We start from the raw sequence: 20,386 nt of genomic DNA, 5'->3' as shown, positions 1-20,386 counted from the left end.
CCACCTGCCTGCCTGCCCTTTGCAGCCTGTGGCCTGGCTTCCCCAGCTCTTGAGTCTGAGCAGTCTCGTACCAGTATAGATGAGAGTGGGAACAGACACAGAGAAGTTCTGAGTAAGTCGTGAGCCAGTAGCAGTGTGAATTGGGCTGTTGTGAGTCGAGCGGCATCCATGGCTTGGAGGATGAACCAGCGGAGACCTGAGGGAATTTGTAGTCAAAGTGGAAGAAAAGAAAACAATACATACAACAGATAGCAAAGTTATGTTAAAATAATTTCAAAGGAGCTTTAGTTAGGGGAGAGGAATTTTTAATCCCCAACATGCAAAAAACAAATTGAAATTTAAAAAGAATAGCTAAATACTAACTTGTTAGGATACAGTTATAGTTTTAAGGGATCAGATTAATAATTAGGACTGTGAATAAGAAAAACAGCAAGCAGAAATAGTGGCATTAAATAAGAAAAAGACTAAGATCTGGATTCTGAGTTGCTTTAAAATGTTTGTTATTATTTTGATCACCATAAAGCTTACTACACAGGGACAAAATACCAATAAAAGTGAAAAGTCAAATATAAAGTTCTTATGTTACTTTTGAAACTGAATTCATGTAATTATATTTTTCTATTTTTTTAAATTACATTTTTCTATAAAGAAAGTTTAACAGAGCTGTTTCTGTCTATAATCGCAAGATAGTGGGACTAAAGAATATGAAAAATGACAGCATAAAGAAAAATGAATAAACTGAATGGATATAATAAGCAAATATAAACATTCCAGTAGAAGCACTCCAAGTATACTGCTTTCCAGATTACACTGGAAACAAAACAAAGCAAGGGGACACCACTTTTCAAAACACATTAATAAAACAATGTAGATAATTTTTGTCTAGCTCTCAAACAGAATATATTATTTAAATTTAAACAAAACCTATTAGGGGCCCCTGGGTGGCTCAGTCGTTAGGTGTCTGCCTTCGGCTCAAGTCATGATCCCAGGGTCCTGGGATCAAGTCCGCATCGGGCTCCCTGCTCAGCCAGAAGCCTGCTTCTCCCTCTCCCACTCCCCCTGCTTGTGTTCCCTCTCTAGCTGTCTCTCTCTCTCTGAGTCAGATAAATAAAATCTTTAAAAATAAATAAATTAAAAAATAAACAGAACCTATTAAACTACATTCTGAACTGAAATTTTATATCAACTGACATCCTGCAATAGATCATATCTATATGTATGTATAGATATATTTACATCATGAGGAAAAAAGAATCAATCATACATATGTGAATACACTCTGAAAAACTATCATATCTACATTTTTTAGAATTCAAATTAAAAGCAGATCAAGAGCTCAACTTTTTTTTTTAAAGATTTTATTTATTTATTTGAGAGAGAGAGAATGAGAGATAGAGAGCACGAGAAGGAAGAGGGTCAGAAGGAGAAGCAGACTCCCTGCCGAGCAGGGAGCCCGATGTGGACTCGATCCCGGGACTCCAGGATCATGACCTGAGCCGAAGGCAGTCGCCCAACCAACTGAGCCACCCAGGCATCCAAGAGCTCAACTTTTTCCTGGCCTCTTCTTTTCTACTGGCCAGTGAACATTCCCAGCAATCACAATTTGCTAAGGTTCAAACATGAGCTATCATTAACTGGGAATAATGGTCTTTCACAGAATCTACAGACTATTTTCTGAAAATATCACTGGTTTTACAATAGGACAATGTTTCTGTTTTTATTGCTAATTTAAAAGAAAAATGTGTTTAATACAACTGATAAAAATCAAACATCTCATTGGTGACCTATCTGTATACAAACAACTGAGTGAGGTTTTGTTTTTGTTTTTTCTTTCTCTGTTGAAGGGACTAAATAAGTTAAAAATTCTAAGCATCAGTGCTGTACAGAGGAGAAATTACAGTTAACATCTCTTAAACAGTACTTTTTTTTTTAAAGTAGAGAAGCAGTAGATCATATTTAAATGCACTCTGTACCATTAAGATAGTTCAGCAAGGAAATATCAAAGATTTATATCATTATATCATTCATTACACTAAATATCTGAAAGGGGAAAAAAACAATGGAGTAAAACACACCATTAATACAGGTAAAATAAAATGAATAAAATAAAATGAACATTGGAAAAGGTTCAAATCATGACATCTAGTTAAATCCAAATACAATGGAGCATCACCACATGTATTCTTGGAGTTCTAATTCTTATCAGTCCCCTTGCATGAAAGATTATCTTGCAATAATTCCCCAGTGACATTTCTAATACTAAATCCATTCAGACAGGAACATAATCCAAACTACCTTTTACCAACTCCTGTCTAGAATCAATGTTATAACATCAAAATAATTATAATCAGTTGAATCATGAAACAATTTAAACTAGCACCCAGGGGCACCTGGGTGGCTCAGTCGTTAAGCGTCTGCCTTCAGCTCAGGTCGTGATCCCAGAGTCCTGGGATCGAGCCCCGCATCCGGCTCCCTGCTCCGCGGGGAGCCTGCTTCTCCCTCTCCTAGTCCCCCTGCTTGTGTTCCCTCTCTCGCTCTGTCTCTCTCTGTCAAATAAATAAAATCTTTAAAAAAAAAAAAAAACTAGCACCCAAAATTGATTCATTGTCAAAAATACAAAGAAGCTGGCTGAAATAAAGCAGCCTGAGTACTGAGTTCGTTTCTTAACAGCATGACTAAGGTAGCAAGATGACTTTTAGAAAATCTTAATGAAGCAACTTAAATTCTTCATGACGTGAATATTTGACAACTTAGGGCAGATAGGCTACAACAAAATTAGAAAAGGAGAACACTTACACAATCCCAGAAGATTTACATTAATGGAACTATTCCTAAATGTAGGCCAAATATATTCCACTACTATCAATATATCATTTTAAGACACCAACAGGCAATATAATATTCTCTTTCTACTAAATAATTTAGTGAAAAGAGGAAAACTTCAGACATCACAACTGCAAAAGCCAGGCCCCTTCAGGCAACTTAGGTAAAGCTGGAGGATGGCAAGAAAAGGAGGGACCCAAGTCCTTACGTAAATTTGGTGTGGAAAAAGAAAATAAAAACTGAATCCCTCAAAAAGTTACACCGGCAATCTGACTTTACCTGTGGCAGCAGACAGTTCATATCTTTTTAAAACATATCTTAAATGGAATATAAAGCAAATTCACTCTCCAATTTATTTAAAACAAGTTATTTCACTTGTCAATATTTCACTTGTATTTCCCAATAAAATCAGGCAATACATATATAATGTGCTCCCTCTGGTGACTAAAATTTAATCTACATAACTAAAGGCCAACAGAAAGGAAATAATTAGACAAAAAGAATAAGCTTAAGAGGAAAATCTCATTTTTAAAAATATTGTTAAAGAAAAAGTTGAATCACCACATTGTACATGTGAAACTAATAGAACACCATGTTAATTATACTGGAATTAAATTTTTTTTTAAAAAAGGAACGTGATTGTTTTCTAGTCAACCTCTCTTGACTATTGTTAATCTGGGAAGCATTTCAGGTTTTCTGACTACAGAATTCTGACACCCTGATGATACAGGGCAGGGGTCAGCAAACTATACCCTACAGGTCAAATCCATCCTGCATCTGTTTTGTAAATAATCAAGTTTTATTGGAACACAGCCACACTCACTTATTTGCACACTGTCAATGACTGTTTTCATGCTACAATGGCAAAGCTGAGTAGTTACTAGCAAAGACTACATTATTATTTACCTGTATCTTCTGGTCATTTACAAAAAAAAAAAAATTTGTTGACCCTTGATCTAGAAGAATCTCTAAATCAGTGGGTCTCAATGGAAGTACTACTGACACTTAGGATGGAACAAGTCTTTGTTGTACAGAGTTGTCCTTTGCTGTATACAACAATCAGCATTTCTAGTCCCCAACCAGGATCTTCCTCACCCCAATCATTATGACAGAAAATTTTCATTTTAAACATTCCTTATAGATAGCATCACCCCACCACGTTGAGAATCTTCTGCCTTAGGCAAAAATGGTAACATGTAAGCCAAATCCAGTCAACCAAAGTGTTTTGTTGAATCACACTCAGTTTCTAAAAAATATATGAGCCTAAATACCTTTAGATCAGGATCAGCAAACTCATTTTTTTGGTAAACAAAGACAGAAACTATATGGCTAGTGCGTGAAGTATTTACTATCCAGCCTTTTACAGAAAAAGTTTGCCAACATTTGCTTTACAGTCCTCAATACTCCCTACTTAATTATACTGAATTATTTTATTTATGTAAATGGTCTGGCCTCTGTAGACATTTGTATGAGACCCCAGCACAGGTCAATCTTCCCTGCTATACTTTTCCTTTCTATACGATGTTGCTAATCATAAGCATAATTAGATTATCAGGTATAATAATGGGTTTTAAGCATTCCCCAAAGAATAAGTAAAAATTCCATAAATCCCCATTTTACACTTTAAATATATAGTGCCTAAAGATCTGAAATAAGTTTAGTTTTACATTACTAACCTGAATTTCATATTAAGACAGTATAAATAAAATATTAGGAATAACTAAATAGATTAAAGCTTCAGATTTTCATAGTCATCTCTGATAGCAAAAATTACCATAGGAAAAAAAAATCACCAAAGCAAAAAATGTATGTTAAACAACTACACTAGAATACTTCAAATCAAATGAAAACATATAGGTAAAAGATAAAAAGCTCCATAAGAACGATTCATTGATTCATACTTACTCCTTCATTTCTTTGGATGGGGAATTACATGCAGGAAGGAAAGCTGCTGGGCTACTTAGTTTATCCAGTGTACACGCTGTTCCTATGGCTCGTACCACTAACCCAGATTCGCCTTCCAGATCAAAACACTGCAAGTACCCAACAACTGCATTTCCTCTCATTTCAAGCACTTTCAAGCCAATCTTCCTCTGCAGTTCACCTACAAAAAAAAGGAAGAAAACTCATTATGCTTCAGGTCTTCACATTACATAATATAAAGTTGGATATGGTAGCAATAAAAAAAAAAAAAGTCAAAAAATCAGATTTTTAAACTTGAAAAGAACCTAAAAGACTATCTGCTCCAGCCTCCTAATTTCAGGGAGGTAAGACATTACTAGTTGCATTTTACAATGTGGCAAATTAAGATTCACTCATTCATGCATTCATTTACCAAATAATTTTTGGTTGTGTACTATGTGCCTGGCATTCTTCCTTTCTTCTAAGTGCTAGAAATACAGAGGTGAACAAAAAAGATATATTATTTAATATATTAAATACATTTTATATTATATTAAGTATAAATATATTTATACTGATTTATAAATATTAAAATGTAATCGATATATTTATTAATAATAAATCTATTTATATTTTATAGTTAAAAACATAAATTTATTATATATAAGTATAACATATTTATATTTATTAAATACAACATTTATACTTATTTATTGTCTGATATACATGTGAGTATATATACATATATATATACATATAAAATTTAAAATGATAAAGAAGTTCTTCAAAGAAAAATAAAGAAAAGTAATGGGTTCAGAATGGCAGGGAGAAGTACAGGGAGTTAAAACAAGTTGTCAGAGAAGGACTATGAAAAGGCAACAAAAGGGGCACCTGGGTGACTCAGTCGTTAAGCGTCTGCCTTCAGCTCAGGTCATGGTCCCAGGGTCCGGGGACAGAGCCCCGCATCGGGCTCCCTGCTCGGTGGGAAGTCTGCATCTCCCTCTCCCACTCCCCACCCCGCTTTTGTTCCCTCTCTTGCTATGTCTCTATCTGTCAAATAAATAAATAAAATCTTTAAAAAAAAAAGAAAAAAGAAAAGGCAAAAAAAACAATAGAGAGATTACCTAAACTCTGACTACAAATAAATGCTAGAGGAAGGAAAACTAGAACCCAGTTTCCTACTTCCTTGCTCAGGGTTCTTTCCACTATGCCACTTCATGAGCACAAATTCCTTTTACTAACTAGTTAAGAAGGAAATATAAGCTTCTAGTTCAGATTTCCTCTTATAAGATGGCAACGTGTGTATGTTCAGGAAGACAGGGCCAGGGTAGAGAATCAGTCATATATAATTCATAGCCTTCAGTGTAAAATTTCAGGTAGCATGTCAAAAGGACGTGAAAAATGTAACAGTGTTAAGTAAATCAGTAATGAAGTTATTTTTTTTAAATACCTGACATTAAAGAAATGAGTCTCTGTCTGGCCTCATTTGATGCCCTTGGTGTACGAATTCGATCAATCCATTGATATTCTGGGTCTTCATTGACCACAAGCTCTTCTACAAAACCATGAATTATTACAGCTCTATAGCACTTTGGAATGGATGTTGCTGTTAAAAGAAATTGTCTATTATGCTTTTATTTATCACAAGGTTAAATTCAATTTTTTTTAAAATTGTACAATTAAATTCTTACCTTTTGGATACATAATACAAAAAGACTTTTTACTGTGCTAATTTCAATGTAATTATAATAGTCATACTTCCAATCAGTCTTCTAAATTCCATATTATTCTTAGAAATAATTATTTTCTATAATGAGACCTCGTTTTTCTCATAGTAAACACAGTAGATAGAAATTGTATTTTTATAATTTGGAAAATAGCCACAGACAATCTTAAATAGCATTCAATACAAAGTTTAAAAAAATCAGAATGTCAGCTAGGTAATCATTATAAAAGTAGGTACAAAGTGGGTAATAAATACAAAAAACTTTATTCAAAACCTTTTGAAAAAGTTCTTTTGTACAACATACAGTGCAGTCTTAAAAATCAAACAATTACCTTTCTGACATAATCTGAGGAGTCATACAGCCCTGCAATTTCCAATAATCCATGGCCATATGGCCAACTGGTTCAGTAGTCACTATACTATTTAACAAACTCATTTAAAATAAATAACACCAAATGTCATTAGATTTAAAATAAGATCTAGTCGGGGGTGCCTGGATGGCTCAGTTGGTTAGGCGACTGCCTTCGGCTCGGGTCGTGATCCCGGGGTCCTGGGATCGAGCCGCGCGTCAGGCTCCCTGCTGGGCGGGAAGCCTGCTTCTCCCTCTCCCACTCCCCCTGCTTGTGTTACCTCTCTCGCTGTCTCTCTCTCTCTCTCTATAAATAAATAAAATCTGAAATAAAATAAGATCTAGTCGGATTCAAAAAGGGGATAACCTATAGAAAAACAAAACAAAAAAAACACAATAAACAAAGGGAGAACCTAATAACATCTACACCAAATTAGTCTCTTAAAATAGACATCCATGCCTTAAAGCTAACTCAACTACTTAGGAGTTTTCAATCCTATTAATCCAGGCTGGCTGTGATTGCCTACATCTGCCCAATGCCAACCCATTTTTCATGGCACTTGAGGGACTGTACCTGTAGATACCTATGTAAGTTTGGATAGCATCACAATGTTTGGCAATAGTGCTCTGCTCCTATCTTAACAACATCTTCTACTAAATTACCACTGAAGGAGAGTCTGACTGGCTCAGTCAGTGGAGCATATGACTCTTGGATCTCAGCACTGTGGGTTCGAGCCCCATGTTAGATTAGAGATCGCTTAAAAATAAAATCTTTAAAAATAAAGGTAAAAAAAATCTGGATTTTTCTTTTTTGACAGTTATACAAAGTTCAATATAGTCATATCTTTCACATATTAACAAGGCAACTTGTTCTAATTTATAAAAGAAAAACTTAATAGGCAATAAAATATTCATTGCTGTGAAAGTAATAAGATAAATATGTGAAAATTATTTTAGAGCTTGTTTTTCATGGAGATTGACCTACCGGTAGAAGAGGAAAACCTGCAGGGTACCTGGGTGGTCCCTTCGGTTAAGGGTCCAACTCTTGGTTTCTGCTTAGGTCATGACCTCAAGGGTCCTGGGATCAAGCCCCACATCAGCCTCCTTGCTTAGTGGGGAGTTTACTTGAAGATTCTCTCCCTCTGCCCCTCCCCCCATGTGCATGTTCTCCCTCTCTCAAATAAATAAATAAATCTTTAAAAAAAAAAAAAAGGAGGGGTGCCTGAGTGGCTCAGTCGTTGAGCGTCTGTGTTCGGCTCAGGTCATGATCTCAGGGTCCTGGGATCGAGCCTCGCATTGGGCTCCCTGCTTGGCAGGAAGCCTGCTTCTCCCTCTCCCACTCCCCCTGCTTGTGTTCCCTTTCTTGTGATGTCTCTCTCTGTCAAATAAATAAATAAAATCTTTAAAAAAAAAAAAAGAGTAAAACCTGCATTAGATGAGTGCTGCAAGCTTCTCCGTAAGTTGATGTCTGATAGTAATGCTTTTTAAGGTCACTGGAGACTTCTGCAAAATACACCTGTCCACCCACCACAAATAGCTCCATATCTGTATTACCTAATTTTAGATGGCCCATTTGAATTTGAATCTGAATTTGTCTGATTTGAATCTGAATTAAGTCTGATTATATCATACATGTAGTCATTGAATTTGTTTTTCCAAATGTAGATATTAGAGAGAGTGGGATTTGTTTTCATTGATTATGAAAGTAGAAGCCCATCTCCCCCTATGTTGTTGCTGACTACTGACAACCAGCTGACATCAAGTTAGCATAGGCTACTGTTCAGATACAGTGCATCACTAACTGTTTTATAATATCATGCTTACACATGAGCAATGCAACAAGGCAGTGATTTTCTTTCAGCATGTGGCCTAGATGAACTGTGGACGCCTCCTATTCACCATACAGTATAGGTAGGTTTGGGTATATTCCCTTAGTTGTTTGGTTTTCAGTTAGGACTGTAGCAAATGCTGTCACATTTTGCATTTCCAGACCACAGTCACTCTGATCTCATTTCTCTAAGGATGAATTAATTTGTAGCATTCCTGCAAAACACATTCCACCTTCATTTTCAAACTTCTTTCCAGTCATTCTTAGGTATTTCAGAGTTGTATTGTTATGCAGTGCTTTTATAATCAATTCTCCACCTTTGGGCCCAATATTACTAACATAAGATTTAAGTAAACAAGATTAAGTTGTTTCATTAATACATGGATTCTTCTTCAAAATTTGGGAAAAAATCCAAAATCTTCACCAGTCACTCCTTCTACCAGCAATAAGCAAATAAGTTACCAGCAATGTTTAATGTGATTCCTTCCAGAGTGTGGAGTAGGGGCGAGAGTGCAAGCCAGAGTAGGGTCATGATAACCATGTACACCTCACGCCCCAATGGACTATTCTAACAAAAATTCCTAAGAACTTGTAAAAAATTAGATTTCATTTACTTTAAAATCAGATAAATAGTCCCCAGAGCTACAGTAATTGTTTCTGAAAAATGAACAATTTTCTCTTTGGCATTAAAACCAAAGTATAATAGATTTTCCATTAGCTTTCTGAAATATTAATTTGATTCCCTATACTTAACAATTAAATTTCCTATTAAGTGAGAAATAAAATGCATTTACTTACTGCAAAAGAATTTGACTCCACATGATGACTGCCTAAATCGATTTAAATCATTGAAGAGGTCTACTTTGACAACTACATTGATTTCCCCACGGATACCTAAAATTTCAAATGGAAAATCAAGTTTTTACCCTTAACAAAATAAAGCACAATTAAATAATCTAGCAAATGAATGCCAACTGATGATTTTAAAATAACATATCAATCATAACAGCAGTGCTAACTTTGTTTCCTAATTATTTTTACTCTAAGTAGTTCATTACATTTTCTGAAGTATACATATATATTAGAGAATGAATAAGTCTACTTATTTGAATCAAGACTAACTGCAAAGGAGCCACATTTAAATTGATGACAACAATGATGATGACAGTAACATCTGAGCAAAGATAATGTTCTAAATGCGTTACGTGTAGTATCTCACAGTTCTCACACCAACCCAGTAAGGTAATTTCTGTAGTATTATCATCCTCATGTTACAGAGGAAAACATTAAAGTTTAATGAAAGTTAAATAATTTGCATAGTATCAATAACTAGTTAAGTAGTACAGCCAGGATTAGAAGTCATATCTTAAATGGTCTTCATAACAAATGCCAAGAATCTGATTTAACACAAAAGTTTTATTCTTTCTTTCTTTAAAGATTTTATTTATTCATTTGACAGAGAGAGAGACACAGCGAGAGAGGGAACACAAGCAAGGGAGAAGCAGACTTCCTGCCAAGCAGGGAGCCTGATGCAGGGTCCCAGGACCCTGGGATCATGACCTGAGCTGAAGGCAGATGCTTAATGACTAAGCCACCCAGGCGCCCACACAAAAGTTTTATTCTTTTCAATGAATATATTAAGTTAAAATGAGCTAAGAAATTCCAAAAATTAGGGTTTTTCAGAACATGCCCTAATAAATAAAAATGATCCAGTCTCTATCTCTAACATTTACTAAATACTTTTACTGGACTGTCCTGATTGCATGTCAATCAAATTCAGAGTTACAGAAGGCCTAAGAAGAGTGACTTGCTCATTTACCCATTGAAATAATGAGATTATGTCCTAACAAAGGGTCCATAAACATATTAAACCAACTATAAACAGTATTTAATATAAAATATTTGGAAAATTCATTCCTGCCTACTGCTATTGCCTTTAATCTAAGCCCAGATTATTTCTCCAGTAGCATGTTTTATTGATAATATACTATGGGACTAGATTTTATTTCCTGACTACAAAGATAATATATTTATGTTGTAGAAAATACAAAAAAAGGAAAAGAGAAAAAATAGGATTACAGTCCAGAAATAAAACTATCCAAGAATAAATATTTTATCAGGGTGCCTGGGTGGCTCAGTTGGTTAAGCGTCCAACTCTTGGTTTCACGTCAAGTCATGATCTCAGGGTCCTGAGATCCAGCCCTATAGGGCTCTGTGCTCAGCAGGGAGTCTGCTTGAGATTCTCTCCCTCTGCCCCTCCTCACACTCTCCCTCTCTAAAATAAATAAATAAATAAATCTTTTTCTTAAAAAAAGAATAAACATTTTATCTTGTATTCTGCCAATTTATCACATGATATCACATATATGCAATTCTTTTCTTTCTAAACAAATATGTAATCATCCTGTAATGTTTTATAATCTGAATTTTATAAAATTTTGCAATTTTACAAATCATACACATTTCCTCATGCCACTCTACTCTAAAAACATGCATTTTGTTCTGGCTGCATAATTCATGGTCTATATATGCTCTAATTTATTTAAGTAAATCCTCTTTTCCAATTTATTTTATCATTGTAAATATTAATAAATAATAATAGAATGTTTCACAATAAATATACTTTTGCATAAATCTCAGTTTATTATTCTTATAATAAACAACTAGCAACAGGATTGCCAGGTCAAAAATGTAAAATAGGCAGAAAGATGCTAGACTATAGAGAGAAACATTTGCCAGTTCCTTATGGGTCCATTTGCCATTCTAAAAAGATGGCATATTTTCAGGCTGGCAGTTCTCAAACTTTGTAATGATAGAACCACTTTTATAATCTTAAAAATTATTGAGAACTTCAAGGAGTTTTTGTTTATATGCATCATATATCAATATTTACTATGTTATAATTAAAATTAAAATTGAGAGGGACACCTGGGTGGCTCAGTCGGTTGGGCCTCTGACTTCAGCTCAGGTCATGATATCAGGGTCCTGGGATCAGACTCCTCACTCAGTGGGGAATCTGTTTCTCCCTCTCCCTCTGGCCCTCCCTGCTGCTCACTCTCTCTCCCTCTCTCTTTCTCTCTCTCAAATAAATAAAATCTTTTTAAAAATTTAAAAATTTAAAATTTAAATTAAAAGAGAATGAAAATTAAAATTAAAGCTGAGAATTTTAAAAAATATTTACTTATTACTATAAACATTTTTATAAAAATAACTATATTTTGAAAAACAAAAAACTAGTAATAAGAATAGCACTTACATTTTTGTAGTTCTCTATAATGTCTAGCTTCATGGCATACAGTTAGATTCTATTTCTGCTCTGCATTCAATATGTGGTAATATTATATATCATAAAACCTCTAGAAAACTCCACTGTATTTCCAAGATGATTTTTAAATAATGCATTTACTTACTATATTATATAAATTTAACAGGGATTACTTCAAATTATATACTCCTTACCATGTATAGTATCATAAATTGGAAACCATCCTGAGATGACTGTTGCAGCCTCACTGTAGAGTAAAGGATCAATATCAATGTACACTTTACCAATGGCATCATTTGCACTGTAAGTGTCATGGTCAAGAACTGTGATCTGCAGAGGTTCATCCTGTAAATCTTCATCATCCACCTAAAAGTATACCTTAAAATTAAATCTTTTAATTTTTAAGTCTTCATTACCATAAATATATACATATACCAAATGTAAAAGATTACTTATTTCTAGAAAAAAAACTTACAGATCTATCTCTAAGCACAAAGGTAAAGGAATTAACACACACACACACAAGTTATAACCCCTTTTTCTATAAAAGATGCCAAATTTCTAAGGAAAAAAAGTACAGTTCGGGACACCTGGGTGGCTCAGTTGGTTGGGCATCCAGCTCTTGACCTTAGCTCAGGTCTTGATCTCAGGGTCGTGAGTTCAAGCCATGTTGGGTCCCATGTTTAATTTCTTTTTCTACATATTATCCTGTGTCAGGCCCATGTTTAATTTCTTTTTCTACATATTATCCTGTATTTTACTAGTCTACTTATAATATCCAGTAAAAATGAGTCCAAACATTATCTACAGGAGTGCAAGGATGCTAATGAGCACCATGGTACCATCATTTGTAAAGACAATTTCAGAGAATAAAACTGTAGGAAAAACTAATATATTATTGGTAAAAAAAAAAAAAAAACTAAAGTTCATGAATTAAGTAAGTGAAATTTTGTTCTCTCTCCTTTTACTTTCTATCAATTACTTATCACATGCCAAGCACTGGCTAAAAAGAGGGACTACAATGGAGAATGCGGTGAACTATATGTTTCTGTCCCCTGAAAATCTGTATATGGAAGTCCTAATCCCCAAAATGATGGTATTTGGAGATGGAGTCTTAGGGAGGTAATTAGGTCAAAAGGATGGAGTCCTCTCAAATGGGATTGGTATCCTTACAAGTAAAGATGGGGAGAGATGATCTCTCTCCCCGCTATGAAAGGACAAGCAAGAAGATCACTATCTACAAGCCAGAAAGAGGGACCTCAGCAAAACAAAACCACGATGGTACCCTATCTCAGACTTCCCAGCATCCAGAAATGTCAGAAATAAAAGGCTATTGTTTAAGCCACCCACTCTACGGTATTCTGTTACAACAGGGCAAACTGACTAAGGCAAAGAATGAGGCAAAAAAAAGATTTTTCCCTTTGGAAGACATGTTCATTATTTCAGATATGGAACATCATATCTTCTGTATACCATATCATCCTCCAATTTGCCAGTACTCCTCATCAAATGTAGTGGCTAGATGGAACACAATATTACAGATATTTGTAAGGATGGAATATAAAAGGATTATTATTTCCTGTAACTAAAATACTATACGTTTTAAATGCAGTCTATGAATGTTTGTCATTATAGCAGATATACCATACTGTTCATTAAGACAGTTTGTGGTTAACTAAAATCTCTGTATTTTCCTTACATATGCTTTGGTCAAGTGAGATCTCTGCAAACCTATATACTTTGGTTAATTTTTTAAACTTAATTATGAAATATTATGCCTTTCTCCATTCCATTTAATTTCTTGTTGATTTTAGATTAATAATCTAACCTCTGAAGATAATTTTAAGAATTAAAGTAGAAGGAATTATTGTTGATATCACTGATGTAATAATGTGACTGGATGATTTGTTTTCAAAAAAGGGGATACCTCTCTAAAAGAGAAACATAACTAAAAATTTATGGATGAAATTGCATAATATTTTGAATTTGCCTTAAAATATTCCTGCCACCCCAGCCTCCAAGTAGGGAGTGGGGTAACGGGTAAAACAAGAACAGCACAATGTATAGGTAAAAATAAAGGTAAATGATGGACAGGTACCCTGCCTACTTTTATGCATATTTGAAAATTTCCATAGTGAAATGTTAAAATAATCATTTTGATTTCCAAGCCATTCTAAATCATGTCATCAATGGCATTCCATACTATGGCATTACCTATATATTTAGTAAAAAGGAAAGAGTCATAAACTAAGCCATTAACCACTGCTCCAAAGACATCCCTTCAATTTTTACCTCCATTAATAACATGTTTTGTGTACACTTATTTAACCTCTTACACATTTACCTATGAGTACCCTCATCTTCTGTACTGGTACTCTAAGGTATTCCTTCCCTGACACTATAGGTCTCCATACCAACTAAATGACTAGAATTGTTTATGATATATATAGATAGCTAATAATACAAATAATCTAAGAAAGAAATTCCGGAATTAATTTTAATTAATTTTAATAAAATAACTAAGGATATTTCATAGATTTAATTGAGCCAATATCAAATCATGAAATAATATAAATTAAGACTTCCTCATAAATGTCTTAAGTGTTTAAAAATGTTAGTTGCACAGCAATTTGTCCAGTTAAAAGACTAAATTTCCCACCCTCCTTTGTAACTACTGAGATAACAAGCATAAATCATTATATAGAACTAGATAGGATAGGGAAAAATTTCTCAAACAGGGCTTGCTCAGCTGAAAAATATATGTTAACTCATCACCACCTCTCCTGCTTTTTCTTCCAGGCCTAGAACACTGATGTGATCACTAGAACTCCAGCTGCTAACTTGGAGGCTAATGTGACCATGAATATTGGAAGCCACAGACTACGGATGATGGAGAAGGCAAAAGGATCCTAGGTTCCAAATGATTACATGGAGCTTCTAAAATATCATTATACTGCCTGGCCCAATGTTTCTTTTATATAAAAGAAAACTAAACATCCACTTGTTCATGATATTTGAGAGTTCACAACATATAAACTAATGCTAATAGCAACCGACAAACAAGTTTTAAAAAGTATATAATTAATGTTAACTATAAACACAAAGTTTAAGAACATCTTTCACACAAAATACACTATTATTAGAAGTACTAGCCAAAATAGTAAACTTAGTAAATTTTAAGGGAAATGGCTGGTAACTTTAGGTGCTAAATCTCATTAACATTATTAAAATCCCGGGGCGCCTGGGTGGCTCAGTCAGTAAGCGTCTGCCTTCAGCTCAGGTCATGATCCCAGGGTCCTGGGATCGAGCGCCGCATCAGACTCTCCACTTGGCGGGAGGCCTGCTTCTCCTCTCCCACTCCCCCTGCTTGTGTTCCCTCTCTCGCTGTCTCTCTCTTCCTGTCAAATAAATAAATAAAATCTTAAAAAAAAAATTTTTTTAAATCCCTTATTTCAGAGAAGTAAGTACAAATATATTATCTTTTAAAGTTACCTAAGCTACTTGAGTACTTTGCAGCTTTAAAAATTCTTGTACTGCATCATCAATAAAATGAAATTAATATTCTTAAGTTTGAATGTCCTACTATCATGAAAATTACTAATAAGATAACCCAACTTAAAACAAAAAAGATAACCTAACTTAAAAATGAGCAAGGAACTTGAACAGTTTTCCAAAGAAGACATACAAACAGCCAATAAACACATGAAAAGAGGCTCAACATTATTAGTCATTAGGGAAATGCAAATCAAAACCAATGACATACCATATCACATCTACATTTTCCACATTAAGCTAGTCACCAAGTCCTGTGAAGTCTACCTCCATAGTGTCATCTCTAAATATCTTCTTTGGGGAGTTAAAATATGAGATGGCAGTTCAAAGTAAAAGAAAGGCAAATGGTCCTTAACCATAAAAAAGCATATCATGCTCAATCATGACAAAAATGCATATTAAAATTACATTGCAAACATCACTTCACACCTACTAGGATGGCATGATTTAAAAAAAAAAAAACAGAAAACAACAAAGCTTGACAAAGATGTGGGAAATCAGAATTTTCTCATACATGCTGGTGGGAATGTATAATGGTGTAGCCACTATGGAAAACCGTTTGGCAGTTCCTCAAAAAGCTAAACATACAATTTATCATATGACCCAGCAATTCCATTTCTGGGCATATACTCAAAAGAACTAAAACAGGTACTTAAACAGATACTTGTACACTAATGTTTACTGCAGTAGTAGTCACAGTAGCCAAAAAGTGAAAACAACCCAAATGCCCATCAACAGATAAATGGACAAACAGAATGTGATACATACACATAAACACACACACACACACAGAGGACTATTATTCAGCCATAAAAAGTAAAGAAATTCTGATACATGATACAACATGGATAAACCTTGAAAACATTATGCTAAGTGAAAGCCAGACACAAAAAGACAAATATCATAATGATTCCACTTGTATCTAACATAGGAAAATTCAAAAGACAGGAAGCAGGTTAGATGTTATTAGGGACTAGAAGAGGTGAGGGTTACTGCTGAATGAGTAGTTTCTGTTTGGAGTGATGAAAAAATTTTGGAAATAGTAGTGATGCTTGTACAACATTGTGAAAGTAATTAATGCAACTGAGTTATACTTAAAATTGGTTAAAATGGCATTTTTTAATATATACTTTTGACTACAATTTTTTTTAAATTTAATCTGTACACTATCCTTAAGTGGTTTTTGGCATATGCTAAAATCCAGAGAATATTACAGTAATAATAATGTAATACTTTAAGAGACTGTTTTTTTTAAATCTGTGTTCTTGCATTCATAAACTGTATTTTCTTAACTACAACATTATTTTTTAAAAACTTAATCTTGGTTAAGCCAAAAAGAAAGTATTTTTATGGTGTAGGAAGACTACTATACCTGAAATAAAAGGTACTCCTATCATTCCTGGGGGGAAGGGGTCACGTCAAAAATATATACTAAAAAATGCTGATATTTAAAAATTTACCTTAAGGGGCACCTGGATGGCTCAGTCGGTTAAGCATCTTGCCTTCAGCTCAAATCATAATCCCAGGACCCTGGCATCGAGCCCCATGTGGGGGGGGGGGGTCCCTGCTCAGCGGGGAGTCTGTTTATCCCTCCCCCTCTGCCCCCCCTTCTGTTTGTGCTCTCTGTCTTGCTCTAATAAATACTTTTTTTTTAAGATTTTATTTATTTATTTGACAGAGAGAGACACAGCGAGAGAGGGAACACAAGCAGAGGGAGTGGGAGAGGGAGAAGCAGGCTTTCCTGTGGAGCAGGGAGCCCGATGCGCGGCTCGATCCCAGAACTCTGGGATCATGACCTGAGCCGAAAGCAGACGCTTAACGACTGAGCCACCCAGGCACCCCTCTAATAAATACTTTTTAAAAAATTAAAAACTTACCTCAAATTTAAACCATTCTGAGTTCCACTGAGGGTTGAGGGACTTGAGATACACATCTGTTTTAAAGGTGGTATTTCCAAATTTTACCTAAAAACAAATGAACAATCCAAACATAAACATCAAAAATGTGAATAAAAGTAAATTTTGGTATCAGCCAACCAATGGGAAGATTAACCATGGACGGGGGGGGGAGGGGGGGGGCAACTATCCCCTGAAACAAAAGAGAAGAAAGTACAGTCCAATAAGTTGATAGGCTACACCTGAAAGAAGAGATTACCTACTGCTCTGGTTGACTAGCTCTACACAAAAATTAAAAACAGACTATTTTGTCAACATGAAGGAAGGAGTCAATATAGCCTTCAGAGAACAAAAGCTCAGACAAAAGAGGAATCTTGATGGCAGAGACCAGCAAGGATAAAATCTGAAGGTAAAAACAGCAGCTGACCCTCTTTTCACCATCTCAGCTTGGGATTCCAGAACTCCAGCCCATTATTGTAAGAACTTAGAAATATATCCTTGTAATTTCCAGCTTCCCCTTTTTGTTATTTTTTTTAATCCCTTATCAGTGCACACATAGTGATTAGAAACAAACCATTATCATTAAGGGCTTTATCTTCAGGGACAATGAAAGGGATTGGATGGGGAGACTATCTTATTTCACAACCAGTCTTGGCAGACACTAAATCACAAAGATCCAAAAATAAATAAGAAGGGAATGAAGAAAGCAGAAAGCAGGCTAAATCCCTGGAACTTGATTCCAACAAAGAATGGAGATTATGAAATCTGACTGAACTTGAGAAGTTGGTCAGGAGGCTTAAGAGCAAAACAGCTGCAAACTACTTCCTAGATGGCCTCACCTTTCCTAAATTTGATCTCTTCCCTAATTATATTAGTTATTATCATTATCTTTCCTTACCTCTAAATTCACTAAAGCTTATCCCCTTTAAGACAATTTCCAGGAATAAGAGACTCTTAATCATAGGAAACAAACTGAGGGTTGCTGGAGGGGAAGGGGGTGAAGGGATGGGGTAACTGGGTGATGGACATTAAGGAGGGCACAATGATGTAATGAGCACTGGGTATATATAAGACTGATGAATCATTAAACTCTGCATCTGAAACTAATAATACAGTGTATGTTAATTAATTGAATTTAAATTAAAAAAAGACAATATCCAGCACATAGTTTTATACACTGTAGATTCTTACAAAATGCTAGTTCAAGCAGATAATCTATGAAAACTCCTTTCTTTTTTGAAAGAAACCTCCTTCTCCTTTGGTATTATATTTGCTGATTTTCCTGTTTTATCATTTATCCGTCCAAGAAATTTCTAAAAACAAAATATCCAAAAGAATAATTGCTTTTATCTTCTGCATATTTTTCTAGGTGTTTTATCATTTAATCTGAATTATTAGGCATGGTACCAACCATTTTGGTGCTTAGGCAGGTTAGAGGGTAGAAAAGGTTAAAAAAATTATGTGAAAATAGTAACCTCTGACACAATAAAGAATGTAAAAAAGTCAAAGATATATAAGAAATTGAGAAAAAGTATTTGCTAAATATATACTGAAGAGCGACTTTCCACAATTTCTAATGAGTTCCTATAAAGCAATATGAAAAAGATCAATAACCCAACAAAAAAAATAGGCAGAACACATGAACAGACAATGCAAAGAAATGGAAATATAGATGTTTTTATTTATTTTAACATAGATGCTTTTAAAATACAGTTAGGGGTGCCTGGGTGGCTCAGTTGGTTAAGCGACTGCCTTCAGCTCAGGTCATGATCCTGAAGGCCCTGCTCTGCTTCTACTTCTGACCCTTCCCCCTCGCATGTGGTCTCTCTCTAATTCTCTCTCTCTCAAATAAATAAAATCTTTTTAAAAATAAATAAAATACAGTTAAACTCTGAACAACATGGATTTGAATAGCACGCATCCACGTATAGGCAGATTTTTTTCAATAAATATACTGGAAAATCTTTTGGAGATTTGTGACAAATTGAAAAAACTCACAGACAAACCATGTAGCCTAGAAATAGCAAAAAAACTAAGAAATAGTTGTCATGAATGCATAAAATATATGTAAATACTAGTCTATTTTATCATTTACTACCATAAAATACTAAGTATAAAAAATTAAAATTGATCAAAACATGCACAAAAATACGTAACAGAGCACACATGACGCCATTAGCAGTTGAGAGAAATATAAATGAATGGAAAGATGTGGTATTAAATCATAACTGCATAAAATGAATTGTAGTATGTACTGTACTATCGTAATAATTTTAAACCACCTTCTGTTGCTACTGCCATGAGCCCAAGTGTTGCTAGTATCCACTTAGAACACTGTATGATGCTACCCATCTCTATGTGAGCAGTTCATCTCTCCAGTAAATTGCATATTGCAGTACAAAGTGACCTCTTGCAGTTCTTGTATATTTTTCACTGTGTTTAGTGCAATACCATAAACCTTGAGTAAGGTCATGGGACCCATAAGAAGTGCCACTAGTGTTGCTTTAAGTGCTCCCAAGAATCAAAGAAAAGTCATGATATTACAAGAAAAAGCTGAATTGCTTGATATATACTGTAGATTGAGGTCTGCAGCTGCACTTGCCTGCTGCTTCAAGATAAATGAATCCAGCATAAGGACCACTGTAAAAAAAGAAAATTCGTGAAGCCAATACTGCAGCTATGCCAGCAGATGCAAAAACCTTACACTTTTTGCAAAATACCTTTTTATCTCATATTGAAAATGCAGCTTTTATATGGGTGCAGGATTGCTATAAGGCAGGTATGTTTATAGACTCTAATATGATTCGAGAAGAAAGTGAAGTCATTAGGTAACAACTTAAAGCAAAAGGAAGGTGAAAGATCTAAAGCTGGATAATTTCATGCCAGCAAAGGATGGTATGATAATTTTAGAAAGAGGACTGGCTGAAAAAATGTCAAGATAACAGAAAAAGCAGCTCTTGCTGACCAAGAGGCAGCAGACGAGTTCCCAAGATGCCATCAAGAAAATCACTGAGGAGAAAGGCTATCTGCCTGAACAGATTTTTTT

At 34.8% G+C, this 20,386-nt stretch overlaps 1 protein-coding gene and 1 pseudogene across 12 annotated transcripts in view; both read right to left on the bottom strand.

Annotated features, from left to right (window-relative positions):
* C2CD5 (C2 calcium dependent domain containing 5) overlaps positions 1-20,386 on the bottom strand; it is a 96,214-nt gene that overhangs the window by 64,540 nt on the left and 11,288 nt on the right. For 6 of the 12 annotated variants that reach the window (XM_027592085.2, XM_027592086.2, XM_027592078.2 and 3 more), the window contains exons 3-7: positions 17,323-17,409; positions 12,088-12,259; positions 9,427-9,522; positions 6,176-6,331; positions 4,729-4,927 (exon numbers count right to left, since the gene is read on the bottom strand). In XM_027592085.2, coding sequence (XP_027447886.2) covers positions 4,729-4,927; positions 6,176-6,331; positions 9,427-9,522; positions 12,088-12,259; positions 17,323-17,409 — 710 coding nt within the window. Of the gene's footprint in view, positions 1-71; positions 197-4,728; positions 4,928-6,175; positions 6,332-9,426; positions 9,523-12,087; positions 12,260-17,322; positions 17,410-20,386 lie in introns of those variants that run through there. The other 6 variants (XM_027592079.2, XM_035729100.1, XM_027592082.2 and 3 more) reach the window with 2 other exon arrangements.
* On the bottom strand, positions 7,768-9,169 carry LOC113921607 (annotated as a pseudogene).

The sequence above is a fragment of the Zalophus californianus genome, chromosome 9, assembly GCF_009762305.2.
Source record: "Zalophus californianus isolate mZalCal1 chromosome 9, mZalCal1.pri.v2, whole genome shotgun sequence".
In the NCBI taxonomy this organism is placed as follows: domain Eukaryota; kingdom Metazoa; phylum Chordata; class Mammalia; order Carnivora; family Otariidae; genus Zalophus; species Zalophus californianus.
This window is presented reverse-complemented; position numbering and strand designations above follow the sequence as displayed.